Raw genomic sequence first — 19,241 nt, forward strand, 5'->3', positions numbered from 1 at the left:
ACGCACTCGCATACATAAGCGGAAATCAGACAAGAGGCTGAGGACGGGTGGACGGACAGGTGAGACACTGGAATGGACAACTTTATTGCATATATAAGAGTACGGGTACAAAGCGAATAATACATTTTGCTTCAAGTAACATTTCATTGGCGAAGTAATCTTTTTTGGCGACGTAAAATTGCGCAGAACACGTGGGAACTTGGCAAGGGAAATACATTAGAATGATTTTGAATTTATCTCAGCAGACGAATTAGGTAAAAAGGTCAATTGGTACAAAACACGAATACCCCACCCAGATAGCCAGAAATGTCATCCGAACATTCACATAATCGTTGAACAACACGGATTGAAGAGCTTCATCACACAGAGATATATACACGGATAGTCTTACACTTTTTGATCACATGATGTGACCTGTGGACACACTCATGTGCACAGCCACAGCCATGAAGGAAGCTAATTTAGGCGACTGAAAGAAATCATGCTGTTCTCCTCCATGACAAAGAGGCTCTGCTGACTGAAGGAGCTTCTGAAACGAAAGGGCACTGCCTCTGTTGCGCGTCTGACAGCAGAATACACACGAGATATTGTGTTCGCCGAACCAAAAATTAATTTCATTCAGGCCGCTCGTAATGAGAATGCAAAGCCTGCGCAAGCAGCAGTATTGATTAAGTTATATCCAGGAATGATAGACCAATGTGCGCGCGTTTTCGCTTTCAAGGCAAGATCAGTGACTCCGTGTCATCCAATCAGAAGGGAGAATGTTATCGCGTTAATCTTACCGTTCACTGCGGTAAATGAAGTGCGGCCGCGTCACGCAGAGTTTTATTTCAGTCCAAAATGGACTATGTCAGCCCAAATGGATTAGAACAGGCTAAAATGGGCCAGGCACATACCACAGCAATAACTAGTCATGTATGGATTCACCTCCCGCAGCGATGCAATGAAGTGTTGCAATTCGGGGTCACGATTCGATTCAAGAATCAATAGGGGTTTCTTTTTTTTACCATTCAAAAGCAAGTGGAATCCCTAATGGCTACAGGGGCCACATGAACCAGCCACATATAATATATAGGAAATCATTGATTCCGACGCGCATGATTAGAAGAATGCATAATTAACGAGAGACTCGATTGTAATTGACAGATTGAATAATCTTGCCATTCCTAGTAACGAAGTTGTCGGTGTTTCCCCAAGAGGGCTCGTATTCAAAAGGGTTCTGCCAGGATCGTAAGAGTGAGCGGAACAACACTCAGAAGATTGTGAGTTCCAATCCTGGTTGGACAGTTAACTCTGCGTGTCGATAAAACAATGACCAGTTCAACACTCAGCAAGCTTTCGTGACCTATATTTATCAAATAAGAGTTGTTTCCTTGGGTTAGATCGCATAAATATAAATGTGTCGTTAAACCCGTCACCACCCGACACAGCGAATTAGTAAGGTTTGTCACGTAAACAAAACATGCCAATTCGCGAGTTGAAATTACTGGCGAAACGTCACTCGAATTGTAAATGTTGTGAGTTTACTCTCCAACACACCGGTGTGCTGTACTAGTGGTGAATTGGCACGTTCTGTTTATGCGACAAACCTTACTAATTGGCCGTGTCGGGTGGTGGCGGGTTTAACGATACATTTATATTTACACGATCTAAACCCCCCCCCCCAAAAAAACAATAACCATTTTGTAGGAAGGTCAACAGCACTGGTACTATGTAGAGACTCACCACCACCAAAAGGAATGGGGAATTTCCAGCACTGGCTTAGGTCAGGGCTGTAAACGGAAGATTAGCACTGCCTCAATGTTTACTTGAGCAGAGAAAACAACCTGGACTTTGAATCTTTTTCACACTTAATTTTTTAACGTTACATATAAACAGTAAACTTTTCATTCTCGGAAAATATAATTCCCCCCTGGGCTTCAGGTCGCTCAACCAGTGTCACTGTTATATAACCATCTAACAGTCGTGCCACACACTGCATGTCGACATTTGCTCATTTCCGTACGAGCAAAAAATGTGCCCACTGATTAAGACATACGGACGGACACACAGACTGGCACCGCTATTTTAAACGCGCACGTATTCGCAATGCCTTTTAATTAGACTCTGCAAACAAAGACAGTTCAAATTGCAACCCGATTCATTTAGGTTTTGCGCTCTTGAATTTAATTTTGTACCGATAAATGTGCGTGCATCCTCTCACGCGCGTCCCAATTAAAGCCGACTAATTTGTATCAGCCGTTTTGCCCGTATATGAGACTCATGAATAAAATGCCGCATCTCATTTTTACATAACCTAATTAATGCAACATGCTAAATCAAACTACGCACACATTTTAAATGCCTTGCATCGAATGTGCAATAAAAACATTTGAAAACTGTACGCACGGGTCACTTTCAAAGTGATTTTTTGGTACGTCCTTAATTTTACAAACATGTTTCTTTTTGTGATACTTCATTGGCATTGGTGAAATAAGCACAAATAATAAATATACATTCACAAATAACACTGCCGGTAAATATATACTATAATAGATTGATGTTTTGGGCACTGGTCTTTCTTCAAAGCAGAGAGGATCGGTTGAGACAAGATTGAGATTAATTGTCTCCTTTGCACTGAAGGGGCATTGAGTCACTATGATGATAAATGCCTAAGACGCTCGCAATATTTTATCCGAAAGATAACTTCACAATTTGATCAAATGTCTCACGAGCGGATGGCTTGTTGTATCAGCCAGCGGTTTCACCAAACGTCTGCCTCGTATGACCTGGTGGACAAAATTACATCTTAGTCTTGGTTCTTTCGGTAAAGTCACGTAGAAGGGAAACAATAAAATAATAAAAATATAAAACAATAAAATTCTCACGACGTTTCGACTGCAACACAAGCAATCATCATCAGGTGTGAAAACCACAGCAAGAAAAGTTGAAGAAAGTGGCGTTTTTTCTTAACGTTAGTTATTATTTTATTGTTTCCCTTCTACGTGACTTTACCGAAAGAACCAAGAATATGAATCCTTGAAGTCACGAAAGCTTTAAATAAAAAAAATACATCTGCAACCAATCACGGGCATCACAGTTTTGCAGGGGAGTTATAATGTATGTAGAACTTCTTTCGTACCTACAGATGTTCCTTGAGTTGGCAGGCAGGACAAAATGCATTTAATAATAAATTAAAGGTTAATATTTTAATGCAGTCAAATGTAAAGGCTGGAGGTGGGGGTTGGTGGATCATGTAGAATGTATGTATGTTGAACTTCTTTCGTACCGTACGTAGCCAACCATGCTAATAAGGTGTGGGGGGGAAGGACAAACTAATAATACAAAAAGTCCTAATCAGAGGCCAGGGGGCTTGGCAATATAGTGAGAGGATCGTAAGAGGAAGGTTGTGTAAGTTCATATCCTGGATGGGGGTTGACTCATCATCCCATCATCCTTTGGGGATCAAGACAATAAAAAAAAACTATCTTGATTTGAAGCTTTCGTGACTGCAGGAATCCACTCTTTGCTTCTTTCGGTAAAGTCACGTAGGTATAAATAAAATAAATCACGACGTTTCGGGCGCAACACAAGCGTCCATCATCAGGTGGGAAAGCATGGTCTGAACCAAAGAGTATCAATAAAAAAGACTCAATGGGGAAGTCAACAGTGGATGTCCTGAGAATATGCACGCACCCACCATAGGAAAGTGGAATTTCCACCACCGGTTCAGAGCCGTAAGCAGGAGATAAGCACTGCCTCAAAGCTCGTTTGAGCAGGAAATCAATTTGACTTGACGTTTTGAATCGCAGTGTCTGCATGCTCACATGAGCAATGAGGTGGGGCTTATTTCCATTGGCGGCTCCGAGCCAGTGCTGGAAATGACATATTTGCATGGCAGTGGCCAGCCATTTCAGAGGAATTCCACCACTGCCTTACCACAACGTAGTATGACCCCAGAGGGACAATGGGCTGAGTCGACATCCCAATCAGTATTTGAACTCGCAAACACACAATCTGGGGCTGAAAACTCTTGCCACAACATCACCTAGCCAAGTAAAAGTGTGTGGCCATGAGCACTTTCCAGCTAACAAGGTAGCACCGATTGAAGGCAGTGTAGGTCTGTGGAAATGCAAATATCCCACTGTCAACTCCAGGCACTCTTGTTTCCTCCAACAAGCAAACAGCCCCAGAAGGGAATTTAGTCTTTGTACAATTCCCCACGTCATTTCCGAGACGAAGCATTCATTGGGGTCTCTCGCACAGCAGTGCGACGCTTTGTGTTCGTGAAGAGCCCACAGAAGCGGATACATATCGCTGCGTTACCCGAGTTCTCTCCATGTGACCTCTGGCCCACATAATAGGGTTCGAGAGGGCAATGTTCGCTGTCACATGACAACTCGAACCAATATTCTTTTAATGCTCGCAGCTGAAATGTAGTCGAAATTAAGTGCAGAAACAAACAATGAGAGTGATTTTTTGGCGCGGTCATTGGTGACTGGGCTGAAACCATCAACTCGCTACACTTGAGAATCCAGTTAAGTTACAGGCGGCTAAACATCTCAAGTAGGACCCCCCTGAAAATACGTTTTGGCTGCTCACAGTGAGGCTTTCTCTGCAGATGGAGAAAAAAAATTCTGATTTGTATTGATATAAATTTCCGATGGGCTAAAAATATGCAATCAACGGACCATCTGGAGTTTCGTTATTCCCCACGGCAGGTCAACATTGAGAGGCAAATCTCGCTGCTAGAGGAAAAACTACACGTCTGCAGTCTACAGGGAGGCACAACGATAACATTAAACCGGGACACGCAGCAGACCATCACCCCCACACACAACGCTCACTCATTGTGAAAACACAGGGCCCCTGTTATCCGAGCTGAGAACATCTCATTGAACAATGAGAGGCCAGCTTCCTTAACCAAATAATACTTGGCAGAGTATTTAATTATCAGTGCACGATGAACTTACACAGTATATATCGCGAAGTTATGTTGGTGTAACATTATTCGGTCAGTGACTTTTAATGAGTTTCTTTGGCTTTTGTTCTTCCAGTAGGCGTCATATCACGTGACAATCGAATGTCAACCAAGAACTCTTGCAGCAGGCAGTGTACCGCCTTGTGTAAACAAATGGTAACAGAAGATGAAGTCATAGAACCACTTTTAAAGTCACTTAATAGGCCTCTTTATATACAACTAGGGAGACATTAAACGCCCTTGCAAGGAGCGTTTATAGCATGTCAATCAAACCAAAGCGTTTTAATTCTCAGAAACGGAATAAAGTGACAAACTAAACTGCATGTGAAGGCTTTTTTGTGCAGTCATTGGTGACTGGGATAACAACGTGAACTCTTTTCCTAAGACAAAAGTCCCATTATTACACAGGGGTCGCCTGCTGCAATTTCTAGTCTCCATTGTACCTCTATTCTAAGCATCTTCTCCGGTCACATTCGCTATCCTCATATCTCATTCCAACCGCATCCTTCCATCTCGCCCATGGGTCTCCCTCTACTCCTTCAGCCCTGCACCAGCAACGACAGTCCTGACAAGAACATCAACTCTACCATTGAAAACCAAGTTTAAATCAGGGGTGGCTGAATCACAGATTTGAACCCAGGACCCTCGGTGGCGCTGGCACGGTGCTCTGTAATGATGTGGTACGGGCGGTCACAGGACTCCGCAGAAGCGCATTCGCCGCTTGTCGCAGAGGTTCGCAGCCTGAATCCAACAGTCCGTCCTGATTAACACTGCCGGTATATCAACCGTAAACAAAATATGTGCCGTCCGTTTCACAGTGGACGTTAAAGATCCTTTGACGTCATTTGCAAGAGTAGGTCATTGCGCGGCGGTGTCAGGGCACAAATTTCCTAGAATTAGAAAAATTACACCGCAAATTATTCAATCAAAATCTCCATAGCAACAAGCTAAGTACAAACAATATAAACATAAATCATTTCCCTTGAGCCAACCGGGCACTTCCATGCATCTTCGCTGAGAGCCTGTTTTGTTGATGCAACTTTCGTTTCAAGTCAAAGGATGCCACCACACTCGAACGAGGATCTGCAGTTGGTGGTCGTGAGCCACAATTGAACATTCCCCGTTCCTCAGAGGGGAAGCAGTAGCTCCGCAGGATGACGCCTTATTAACTTCCCACACACTCCTCAATATTCTAAATGCGATTCAGGCATTTTGCTTCAATGCAACCAAGCATGTTACATTCATTTTTTTGCACCGTTCCAAACATTATAAACATAGTAACAATGCTTAAAAGTTATTTATGTTGATAAATGAAAGTGAATTAATGACAAACACAATCACCATTTGTTATTCTTTCATTTCCGTTTGGGAATTTAAAAAAAGTCCTACTTTGATTTTACACCAATTCACCCAAATAACCTTGCTGATGCAGCAACAATTCTCTTGATAAAATTTTAATTATAACGTGCGTTTTTTTGTAAAACGTGCTGACACTAGATTTCCGTAATTTTTTTAAACCTCATTTTCAAGTGCCACTTCCAATTAATGCATTAAGCGGGGAAAAAAATATTCAGCCGACTTGCAACGTCAAAACATTAAGAGAGCGGCAATAATTTTTTGATGCAATAAATTGTGAGCTAAGTGAAATCAAGAAAGTTTGTGCACTTTTGGTGATGAACGGTGCAGCCATCAAGACTCTCATTCCATACTTATAATTAATATTACTGCCTACACAGTAAAAAAAAACTCAAGTGAGTCCATTGTCAAGCGAGCAAGAATGGGACACTCAAACCCATCGGCAGCCCTGAGATAGCGGTGGAAATTCCACGTTCCCATGACAGAGGCCAGTTCATTCCCATGACATCTATTTCCCCGCAAATTGATACCTAAAAGTAAATCACCTTCAATACGCCAGATGTCAAAAGCTAAGCAGGGTGGAGCATATTCTTGGTTCTTTCGGTAAAGTCACGTAGAAGGGAAACAATAGGGTGGAGCATGTTTATTATATGGATAGGGCACTGGCTGGGAATACCAGGAATTGTGGGGTTTCCCAAAAGAAAGCAGTACAACAATTAATTAATCCATCCATGTAAAAGTTTGAGTGGTAACCCCCTGATATGTGCAGGTTTTCTCAAAGTACTCTCGTTTCCTAATGAAAGTGGCCAAACATTTAAATGCGGGATCTACCTACAAAAAGTCTTAAGAATAAATTAGGCTTTTCCTGGCTAATAATAAATATAACATTTATCGAAACTGGAGGAATGACGGGATGACAACGGTATTTTTACTCTCAACCTTCCGAATTTGAGTTGATCTCTCTACTCACAGCACCAACTGGCCAGAAACGATATATACACACGATTAAAATCTGCAAAACCTGAAATGGAAGTCATTCCCTTTTCACGACTGTCAGGGCAGACGCTGAAAGGACAATAATTCGTTTCATGTTCCCTGAATAAACTGTCACTTCTTAGACGTTGTGGCTTCAAAGACTCGACGTACGTGTTCTGGACTTTAAAAGTAGGATCACGTTCAATGCAAATGCATTGTGTGTTTTTTGTTGGTTATATGACCAAGAGATGCCCTGGAAGGCAAAATAATATGTAATGGTTTTCCTGGTATAGTTCCGAAAAACACACAGGCAGGCAGACAAAGATGTGGAAGACAAACAGACTGGGAATTAGACGGGCAGACGGACATGCTGACAGGTAGAAATATTAACAAAGGCACATAAGACTTGAGGAATGCATAAGATTAACAAAAGACGACAACCAAGTCGATAATGCTAGAGTTAATACACACCCTAAGCATTTCACGCAATGCATGAAATAACAGATTATTGACAATATTGGGAGATGTGGTAAGACAGTTGTTAGGGCACAGTATTACCAAGCCAGTGCCCTGGGTTTGATTCACAGCTACGGCAACAATCAGTGGCGAGATGATCGTCAACTAGCACCCGACCCTTCACCAACCGGCACTGACCAGTGAGGTCAAATATGGTCAAACAATCCCCACGAACAACATGGTGTGCGAGGAGGCATTCATCCAGAAGCAGACTGACGAAGGGGTTTATATTCGTAATATAATGACAATGATATTCACACCATACAATTATATAAATTTGGTCAAATTAAACGATTAAATTCAAAAATAATTCTTAATTGCAAGAACACATTTCCATTGATTTATTGATTACAACAAAGCGGATATAAAATAAGTCCCCTAGATCTTGAAAAGGCCGAACTTGCACTACCCCTACCAGAGTGCTTGTTAAGAGAAATGCTTGCGCAGCATCCTCACGTGTTTACAGAGCGCGTTGGTGGCTCGTTTTAACCTCACACCACCAACGCACTGCGTATCCACGTACGTGAAAAACAAGTCAAGATCGAGGAGGTCTGCTGGCAGTGGTGTGCCATCCGACAACAAAATCTACAAACTACTTTCATCGCCGGCCTCGAGACACGATACAGAAATTAGCTGCGGACTAATGTTTCAGGCAATGGCCCTTATTCAGAGCAGAGGCAGAAAGGTTTATAGATAGGAGACTATAGAATGTCCCAAATTGGAAACAGCTCTATGACATAGGAAAAGTGGTTCTAATAAGCAACTGTATCATTTCAGCTATCTTTAAAATTCACCAGCCTCTTTGAAGGCATCGCATTGTAAAGTGTGGTCTCAAAACTATGAGTCTTTTTAATCTGCCTACCCCCTAAACTCTCTCTCTTCTCTAAAGGGCCATTGCCCAAAATGGCAGCCAACTATATATTTTTTTTATTTAAAGCTTTCGTGACTGCAGTGATTCATATTCTAGGTTCTTTCGGTAAAGTCACGTTGAAGGGAAACAATAAAATAATCAAATATATATAAAACAATAAAATTATCACGACGTTTCGACTGCGACACAAGCACACCTGATGATGACTGCTTGTGTTGCAGTCGAAACGACGTGAGAATTTTATTGTTTTATATATATTTTATTGTTTCCCTTCAACGTGACTTTACCGAAAGAACCAAGAACATATATATATTTTTTGCGACCGCATTGACCGAGTTCCTTCGCAGTCGGAGCGCTCGCCACTCGACCAGCGTTCAAGGCAAAGATGGCTTGATTCTCAATGCCACCCCACCTTATAGTTTATCAAGGGGTCGGTGGTAAAAGTCTCCTAAGCATAACTGCTTCGGAGAACAGGCCAATGTGAGCCAGTGTCATCGCCAAGGTTTTAGCATTTACTCACAGATTTCAGACAGTGCCCCCTTGCTCTAATGACGGTTTGGCAGTGCTCTTCGACGTAGAAAGTCATAAACTCCTAGTGGGCATTCCACATTCCTATGGTGCGCAACTGCATATTCACAGGACAGCCACTGCCGACTTTCCGCCAAGAGAGTGCAGGCTCACCACTTGGTGCTTACTTTACCAACCCCGGAGTGATGATGACAATGATCATGATGGTTTTGAGTCAACGCTGACTGGGAATTGAACTCATGACCTTCCAATATTGGGAGATCCCTGCTGTTCTACGAAACGAACTGGCCCATAACCACAAAAAGTCGCTCAATAATAAACACTCATATCCCCAAGCGAGAGGATGGCCATCCCTTTAAACTTAATTAACATCTATCCATGTGGGACAATTCAGATTGCACGAATGTGTCAGCAACACAGTGAAATAGAATACCGCGGTCTGTTTTAAAAGGCACTCTTCGGCCCTCGAGACAAGCATCGGGCAAAAAGCTCAACAGATGGTCAGGGTTGCGATTTAAAAAAAAAAAGAGTGTATGGGGCACCCGGCACTTTTTACGAACAAAACCTCTTTCAGTCCTCGCAGTTCAGAGCCGTTTGGCATGACCCCTTTGAGTGACAAGACGGCACCTACACATCCCTTGGCCTCGCATGCCCCGCGTCACCAAGAACTCGTAAAAACAAAACACGCAACTAACTTTCGAAGGAGAAGCCACAATTTATTTTACCGTATCTCTACCGTATGCCCGTTTAAACACACACGACGGGAGCAGTTGGGTACGCGTTAAAGTCAGCCGCCGTGCACCGCTTTGCATGACACGGCAGGCAATGCAGGGGTTACCCACTCTCAAACCCACAACCTTACGGCCGTTTGCTGCAGTAAGGCAGTAGTACTGATGCTGATTATATGGGTAATGTCATACGGAGTCTCCATACTGTTTTGAGAGTTCTGCATGGAATGTTCGGCTGAATCCTTTTAAATATGTTATGTTTTTCCCCTCACTTAAATTCCAATTGTGCCACTGTTGTAATGTTCCAGAGACAAAAGAATAGCTATTCTGGGCTCTGCAGCAAGCAGTGCATCACCCAGTGCGGTGAGAGAACAGGATAAGATTGTCATATAACTACTTCAGAAGCCTCCCATGTACACGAGGCACACCCCCCTCATATGCTCTGAAGAAAGTGTTTATTGCAAGTCAATCAAATTGAGTGAACTCTCAAGAGCTGGATAAGTTTCAAGTTTTAGTTTCAAGTTTTAATTTATTAGGTGTAGCCCTGCGAGCCACGCGGCTCGTGAGTCGGGTGCAACCGCAACAAACAAAACATGATCAGAGGACATCTTAAAGCGACGACGCGCAACAGAAACATCCTGGATAAACCAGCAAATCTTCCAGAAGAAAAAAAAACTACCGTAATACAACGCTGTGTGCAAAAATCCCAGTGTGATGCAAGACAAACAATAACAACCATGAGACAATTTAGATTCAAGTTATCAGGCCAACTCCGCACTTCCGCAAGAAACATGGCTTAACCATATGTTTTAGAAATCACCAAAATAAAGCTATAAAATACAATGTAACAACAGTAATCATAGGAACTTTGATTCAAATTTAACAATAAACGATATGCATAACATGTACGAATAAACCTGCAGCCATATCTGTCAGAATGACTCCCCGTGTACGTGTGAGTGAGTCAATGGTAGTGAGTATATGATGTGTGAGAGTATATGATGTGTGAGAGTGTATGATGAGTGAATCATTGTATGATGAGTGAATGGGTCAGTGGTTGTGTGAGTGTATGATGTGTGAGTCAGCGTATGATGAGTGAGTCAGTGTATGATGTGTGAGTGAGTCAGTGTATGATGTGTGAGTGAGTCAGTGCAAGATGAGTGAGTGTATCACGGCATCCTCCACGCCATCGCGGCCTCCTTCCCGCCATCATGGCCTCCTCCACGCCATCGTGGCCTCCTCCATGCCATCGCGGCCTCCTTCCCGCCATCACGGCCTCCTCCACGCCATCGCGGCCTCCTCCACGCCATCGCGGCCTCCTCCACGCCATCGCGGCCTCCTTCCCGCCATCGTGGCCTCCTCCACGCCATCGTGGCCTCCTCCACGCCATCGCGGCCTCCTTCCCGCCATCACGGCCTCCTCCACGCCATCGTGGCCTCCTCTATGCCATCGTGGCCTCCTCCATGCCATCGTGGCCTCCTCCACGCCATCGTGGTCTCCTCCACACCATCGTGGCCTCCTCCATGCCATCACGGCCTCCTCCCTGCCATCACGGCCTCCTCCACGCCATCGCGGCCTCCTCCATACCATCGTGGCCTCCTCCATGCCATCACGGCCTCCTCCATACCATCGTGGCCTCCTCCATGCCATCGCGGCCTCCTCCACGCCATCGCGGCCTCCTCCACGCCATAGCGGCCTCCTTCCCGCCATCACGGCCTCCTCCACGCCATCGCGGCCTCCTCCACGCCATCGCGGCCTCCTCCACGCCATCGCGGCCTCCTTCCCGCCATCACGGCCTCCTCCACGCCATCGTGGCCTCCTCCACGCCATCGCGGCCTCCTTCCCGCCATCACGGCCTCCTCCACGCCATCACAGCCTCCTCCACGCCATCACAGCCTCCTCCCCGCCATCGCGGCCTCCTCCCTACCATCTTTAATTTGAAGGTTTTGTTTGCTAACCCCCCCCCCCATACCATTGTTCAATAGAAGCAAATGGATCATCAAGCCCTGGACAAATACCTTTTTTGCCACAATCACAAACTATGGGGGTTCCTCAATCATTGTAATCACCACCGAGCCCCTTTGTCAACATACAGAATGAGCCACAAACGCCGTATGGAAAGTGCAAACTTGTACGTGTCAGTTTTGCTACACACACAGTATATATAAGGCGATGATGAGCGCTCCTTTGAAGTCTTTACATTATCCAGCAGTCCACCCGTCCCCGCCACCATGTCACTCACCTCCCTTCCATCTCACAATGTGAATAGTTTCACAAAAACAATCAGAACGTTTATTTATACTGCAGGAATCCGATGAGCTACGAAGCTCTTTTAACATGTGCCCACTAGGACATTAAATCCCTACCACGCAAAGTGCTTTACCTGCCCTTTCTATATTTCTTTCGCGCTCTACACTGCTAAACTCGGTCATTCAACTCCATTCTGCTTCACTCCCCATATGGTAAAACCCTGGAGCTCATCACAATTCTCCTTCACATCCTGTTCTGCTAAACTCTGGAGCTACCACACGATTCCCTTTCACAATCCATTCTTGCTAAACTCTGGCACTCAACACTAACCTCTCCTTCACTCGACCTATCTCTAAAATATGGAACTCACCACCCTACTCTGTCAACCCGTCTGGTTACAACTCAAAGCCTTACAATTTGCCTGCAAATCACTTTCGTGTTTGGTTTTTGCAAATCACTTTTCTCTCCGCCTGATGAAGGACGCTTGTGTTGCGATCGAAACGTCATGGGTTTTTGGCTTTTATTTTTTATTTGTTGTTTTCTATTTATGTGACTTTACCGGAAGAACCAAGAATATGAATTCCTGCAGTCACAAAAGTTTTCAGTCGAAATTTGGCTTCAATGAGTTTTGACTTTTTGTCAGCAGCATGCCATTAAAAATATTTAACTCCAAAAGAGTCATAATAATCACCCAGTCCAGAACTTAAATTACACACCTTATCAATTCAAATTAATTAAACTCCCAGGTGAGAACCCATCGGGGTTCATTACCTCTACTGCATCGTGCACCTGTAAAATGATACTTGAATTGGGGATGTAAAAAAAATATTTCGGCTTTGCTGCGCGCAATGTGAACGATGACGTCAGCAAATAAACATTAGCTCTTCCAAATAATACCAGAGGGGAGCCTTCAAAATCATCTCAAAAGCAGACTGCAGCTGACATTAAGTCCCCATAGAAATTAGTGAGCACCGGCAGCGGGAAACCAAGTCAGGCATGATGGCACACACCTGTAATTCAGCACAATTGAAGCAACTGTGGGTGGGTTTAACCGTACAGATTAGTAAATCTCTCAGACCAGCTGGGCTATGACATTTCCAGGAGATTACAGCACAGCAATTGGCTTTGTCAACCAATCTGTACGGAACCTACGTGCAGATTTACTCCTACGCACGCACACATCATCTCCATAAAAAAAGGAAATGGCCAGACATCACCATGCAGGGCCCGACTGAAGAAGACGTCCTGCGATTCAATGAAGCTTTAGTGGATAAATGAATGCATTCTCTTGAGAAAATAAATCACTCCAAGCAAACCGACTCGGTCGTAAGCGCTACGACCACCCTGACACTCGTATAGCCAATCAGATGTAGCCAATGAACCCAATATAACCAAAACTAACCAACTAGATTAAGGCATCGGCACAGAGCCGTTGTCCTTCTGTTTGTCTTGGTGTGTGTGTCTTTGTGTGTGTCTCTCTCTCTATGTGTGTCTGCCTGTTGTTCCCGTGTCTGTGTTTTATCATTCATTCTTACCTGATGATGGTTGCTTGTGTTGCAACCGAAACGCCGTATTATTTTATTATTTTACTTTCTACGTGACTTTACCGAAAGAACCAAGGAGTAACCAACAACTGTCAATAATTCAGTTGTGTGGATTAAGAACTCAATTGGTGGGTGCATTGAAAACCCCGGGATGGTTCATTTGTGGTACGAGTGTGGACTGCGAACAGTAGCAGCATTCTGTCCGGGCGGCACAATGCTACCCCCTTACATGCGCAATTGTTTCTTCGCGTACTACAATTTTCTCCCACATGCAAACCACTCCGAAGGGAGGCACGGTCCAAACATGCCAATGAAAGAGAGATATTAAAAAAACTCAGCGAGGCTTTCCCGGATTATACTATCTACTGAAGATATTTATGTTTTCGTCGCAAGTGTTACGTGGCTTACACGCCACTGAAAGCCTCCAACATGAATACACAGCGTTGAAGTCGGGCTGCAGCGTTACTTGTGACACCAATTCATGGCATTCCGGGCGTGATTGGTGCAGCTGGACCCCATTCGGAGTGCCCGAGAAAGTCAATGGGTCCAATTGAGTTCAGTTACCGGAACAGGCCAGTTTTCCAAAGAAAGGTGGGATTTGGAGGGTGCCAGCTAACAAGCAAAGGACACGGGGTCACATGCTCATTCATGGACTCATAATCTGGATGTCACGTGCGTAATACCTGGGTGTTTGTATGCGAGCGTGGCCATGGGGGTGTATACATGTATATACACCCTGGCACAGCACTTAGTTAACCCAACTTGTTTATCCCCACTTAGATTCCCAGCCACGGTCAACATCAGTCATATCTGAACCGGTCTCGATCTTCCCTCCCTACACCAACCCACACTGACCAACGTGAAGCACGGTAAATTAACTCTGAAAACCAGGAAAGAATTGACCAAAGGGAATTAAATGATTATATACATGCATGGGCATACAATATATAGTGGTGGTGGTTTGCGCACAGTGTTATAAATCCTGATTATCAGCCATGGCTAATATTAGGGGCAAGAAGTATCAGAACTTAAGCTGAATCTCCCCTAGGTCCACCCAGCCTTAAATGAGTACGAGCTGTGGTGTGTAGACATCAGCACTGGGAAAACAAAGGTGGTAGTGTGGTGGTGGTCACATCATCCCCTCTTGCACCAAGCCAGCCTCATGAGGTGCTCGCTAACAGCACTTGACTCGAGAGTCTACATGGCTCTACAGAGGATCTGCCTAGACAATGTATCCAGTCGAGTGCCAGATATGGTTTGAGTACTCTACTTAACAATCTAAATGTTGTGACTTCCAATCCCGGTTGTGTGTGTGTGTAAATACAGCCTATCATCCCTTCAGGGGTTGATAAAATAAGTGCCACTTTGTGGGAATGTGTGGAATTTCCACCGCTGGCAAACATTGCTCATTAGAGCCCGGAGACACTTCTGAGTGCAGACACGGCCATTTGCGCTCTTCCTTTAACAGTATAAAAAACGTGGCAAGAGGAATACAATTGTCCTTTGGCAAGGGAGACACATAAGTGCCTATTGCAAGGGGCGGTGAACCATTGTTAGAGAAATGTACGTGAAGAGCCAATAGCATTATTCAAAAAGAGGTTATTGCACGCCCGTGTCTGAAACTAAAATCCCAAGTTTGAACAATCGTATTTCGTAAAATAGCAAAAATAAATGGCTTACATCATGTGACCTGCATAAGAGTATTAAATGCTTGGCTAGACGGCTCAAGGGAATGTGAACCACAGCAAGTTTCTTCACCTACCAGAGCCCTTGTCCAGTCAGCAGTTCACTGCTGCGGGCACCACTCAAAAGTGTACAGGTTACACGTCTCATCAAGGAAGAAGGAAGGAGGTTGACTCTGAAAGCCCCTTAATGAAGGAAATGGGAGGGGGGGCGTCTTTTAACAGCTTTGGTGAAAGCAATATTCAAAAGGCAGTACACCTTAAGTACACTTTGGTTTTATACGTCACAATTGCAAGATACCCAAGCCGAATGACAGCGGGGAAAGTTGAGTAAGGAGTGCGCGGGAGGAAACAAGTACCCAATGTATGTACACGTAAGCAGAAGTGCAATTATATACGAAGTGCACATTGAATGTGGGCAAGCATAAGTGGCCTCATTGGGGTTTGAAATCAATGAATTATCCAAACAAAAAAAGAGATCTTATGCAGAGAAACCTGGTATTAAGTGTAAATTGGTAGTTCGAGAACGCTGCACGAACACAGCAACAGAAAAAGGTGCGACACATTTTAAGCTAACATCATTTAACGCATGCCACGCAAAAGTCACAAGAGAGAAGATGTTCATGACAGAGAAACACCACTCGCTCCATGGCAAACACATGGGTCAGTCACATGGCCCAGCAGCAGCGGGTTCATCCGCTCGCTGCAAAGGTTCACGGTTCGAAGCCAGCAGCCGCACTGATTAATACCGCGTTTGGGTTAGCCGTAAAAAAAAATACGCACCCCGTCTGTTTCAAAGTGGATATTAAAGATACTGTGACGTCATTTGCAAGAGTGGGCCATTGTGTGTCTGTTTCACGGTCCAAATTTTGCCACATTTGAAAAATAATCCGCAAATTACTCAATTTTAATCGACGAAGCAACCATCGCCACCGACTGCTAAAACTTGGCACGAGACTCGGTGAGACGTTGCGACTGGACATCTGTGAAAAAAAGAGCTTCATTGCTCATCGGATTCCTCTGGTCGAAATTAAGATTCTGATTGTTCCTGGGTAAACGAACATGATGAAGATAATAACATTAAACAATTGAGCCTCAAAAATAAACATTACATGCTCGGAAAAATTAAGACGTTACAAGAGTTGAAATGGAACTTACCCTGGACAATCAGTAAACAGCGTGGACATATTCACGATAGAAACTGACCATGCATTGTAGACACACTACGCCCAAACGGCATACAATTATAACAAAGACAGATCACGTGCGTAGCAATAAGAACAGTGGCATGACACATTAACACATTTGGAAGACAATATGACCACACACACAAGACAATAAAAACTGAGGTAGGATTTCAGCTGAACACAATCATACAAGCAGGATCACGCACTGAACACAATCAGCACACAAAACACAAACATGAACACTCGATTGGTCACATGAATGGCAAAAAAGACACAGTTAAGACATAAGCTGAAGATAACGTGAACACAAGCAGTACACATGCTTGATACAAATGAAATACGATATTAACACACAATGGACATAATGGGAACACTGCCAATACACGATCAGTACACACAAAGACACAGGCTAAGCACAATGCATACCACAAATGGGAAATACAACATAACATTATCAGGACACACCATTAAGAACACAAGCAGGTCAACAATAGCACAACAGTAACACAACATGGAGATAATAAGAACAAAGCCAGACCTCGTAAGGACCCATGCTGGGCACAAACACAGCACAAGCAGCAGATACAAAATATTCTGGACATATCCGGAACACATTGGGGAATAAACACAATGTCACAAGCAGGAAAGCGCACGCGTAAAGACTGGGAAAAATATATATACATGTATACTGCACAAAGATGCCACGTATAGAATTCAACAGACTTGGGCAAGTGCTGTTAGCGAGCACCTAGTTAAGCCTTTGTCTCTCCCGTGCTGATGTTTACACGCCGTATAATCTACTCGTTTAAGACTGCGTCGGTCTAGGAAAACAAATCCGTTTTTAATCGCCGGTTGCTGAGCACAGACCGAGAGGCCCAAAATGCCAAGCGTCCAGCAACGAGCAGCACCATTTGAGTTGCAACAGCCAAGAGTTAATACCGTCTCTTGAATTGAGCACGGTTGTACGAGTTCTGGAAAGAAAGACGATGGGAGAGAATTCCATTGTAAGTGGAGCAGCGGCGCAGACAAGCACGAAAATAGAGAGGCGTTGTGTGACTTGTCATCGTGGTGCTTCAACACAGTACGGATGAGACGAAACAGTCGAGTACACAGACGTCCCCTCAGCATGGGTGGATCAATTAATGAGGTGATCTAGTGGTTGAACACTGCATGGATGGAGAAGCGGACAAGGCGAGCCGGGTTGGGTGCGAGTCGTGGTGGTCGTGGTGGCCTAACCTCTGAGCTTGGAAGTCGGGGAGTTGGGCCCTGCGGACGCGCGCTTCCACCCGCGCCAGTTCTGGCAGAGCGACTCGGGCTCCGAGATCCAGGAGCAGAGCGAATCCTCCTCGAAGCGGTCACTGTCCTCGAAGGAGAAGCGCTCTGCCTCGTCCCACTCGGCCAGCATCAGCTCCATCGTCTCCAGCGTCCAAGCACTCCGAAGCAATGAATGGCACGAAGGATGACAAGAACCACAGCACGGATTTGCTTGAACCGTCTCCGCCACTCAGTGGGTGGATGGGGGTGGTGGTGGTGGTTGTGGTTCGCCTACCACACACACTACAACAGCAAAACTGCTGTTGTACACGTGCAGTCGAACAGCAACAACCGCCGGCTGGCTCGGCTGCCTGTCGGGACGCACCAGCACCACCAACAGCAGCCAGCTATAATTAGCTACCTAGCTAATTAATTAACACTGCCGATGTAATTAATTCACACCCCGCTCGCTCATCTAGCAGGCCGGCATCTCGCCCTTCCCCGCCATTGCCGCACCGGGCCGCTTTCGCCTCGCTCCCCCTCGCCTCCTCGCCGCCCAACGCCGCCAACCTCCCGCGCTCGAAGTTCGCCACGTCCCCCTCCGTTATTCCACCGCTCGTCGGCGACGATTCGCCGTCGTTGTTCACGTCGAGCGAGGTTTAAATCGCCTCCTCACAGCCCCGAGCGGCAGCGGCAGGGGTGGCCAAACATGGCTGTGACATCTTCACCTGCGAGCCGTCGTCAGCTGTTAGCGGCTTCCGGTCGGGTGAATATATTTTTTTTTCAAAAACGTACAAAGCCCATCATTCGGTTATAATTCGGTAAAGAGTAATAGTTAGCGGTCGTTTTATCGTTATGCTTATTTTTATTTATTTCTACTTTTATTTTGCAATATTAATACCGGTTGACCTTCCACCCGTGAGCGGAAGCGGTGTTATTTATAAACATTACGTCATCGCACGCACGCATGCGTGTGACGTCACGCGGCGTTTAAAGGGACCGCGTGCAGCTGTGGGTGGCACGTGCGTGTCACTCGCAGTGCGAGAGCAAATGATGGGCTGTCTTGTTTGTTATTATTCTCATTATGTATTGTCTCTTCAAATGTGAATGTATACATGTAAAAAAACGTACAAGCCTAAGAGGCGCTTGAGCGGAAATTGCTCAAATGAAGATGGTCAATTGACCACAGCATGACGGTCTAATAATGTAAACAATACATTATTACGTAATGCATTATTTTAATGCACTCCAGATCTACTTCGCACATGTGCCAATGCGTGTTAAGGCTGTACGGGGAATTTATTAATTTATCTTTGATGTACGTGTTAAACTTCAAAAGAGATATGCTTATGTGCATATTCGACCTCTACATTAATATTGTTTGGAGTAC

At 44.7% G+C, this 19,241-nt stretch overlaps 1 protein-coding gene across 2 annotated transcripts in view; it reads right to left on the minus strand.

The window, feature by feature from the left end:
* The window catches only part of ZSWIM8 (zinc finger SWIM-type containing 8), a 99,872-nt gene extending 81,248 nt beyond the window's left edge, over positions 1 to 18,624 (minus strand). The window contains exon 1 of one of the 2 annotated variants that reach the window (XM_032969148.2): positions 17,834 to 18,624. In XM_032969148.2, the coding sequence (XP_032825039.2) occupies positions 17,834 to 18,011 (178 nt within the window). In that variant the 5' untranslated portion in view covers positions 18,012 to 18,624. The remainder of the gene's footprint in view (positions 1 to 17,833) is intronic. The other variant, XM_032969149.2, reaches the window with a different exon arrangement.
* Between the last annotated feature and the right edge of the window lie 617 nt (positions 18,625 to 19,241).

Source organism: Petromyzon marinus, chromosome 41, assembly GCF_048934315.1.
Source record: "Petromyzon marinus isolate PM22_M1 ecotype Great Lakes invasive population chromosome 41, UKy_Petmar_22M1.pri1.0, whole genome shotgun sequence".
NCBI lineage: Eukaryota > Metazoa > Chordata > Hyperoartia > Petromyzontiformes > Petromyzontidae > Petromyzon > Petromyzon marinus.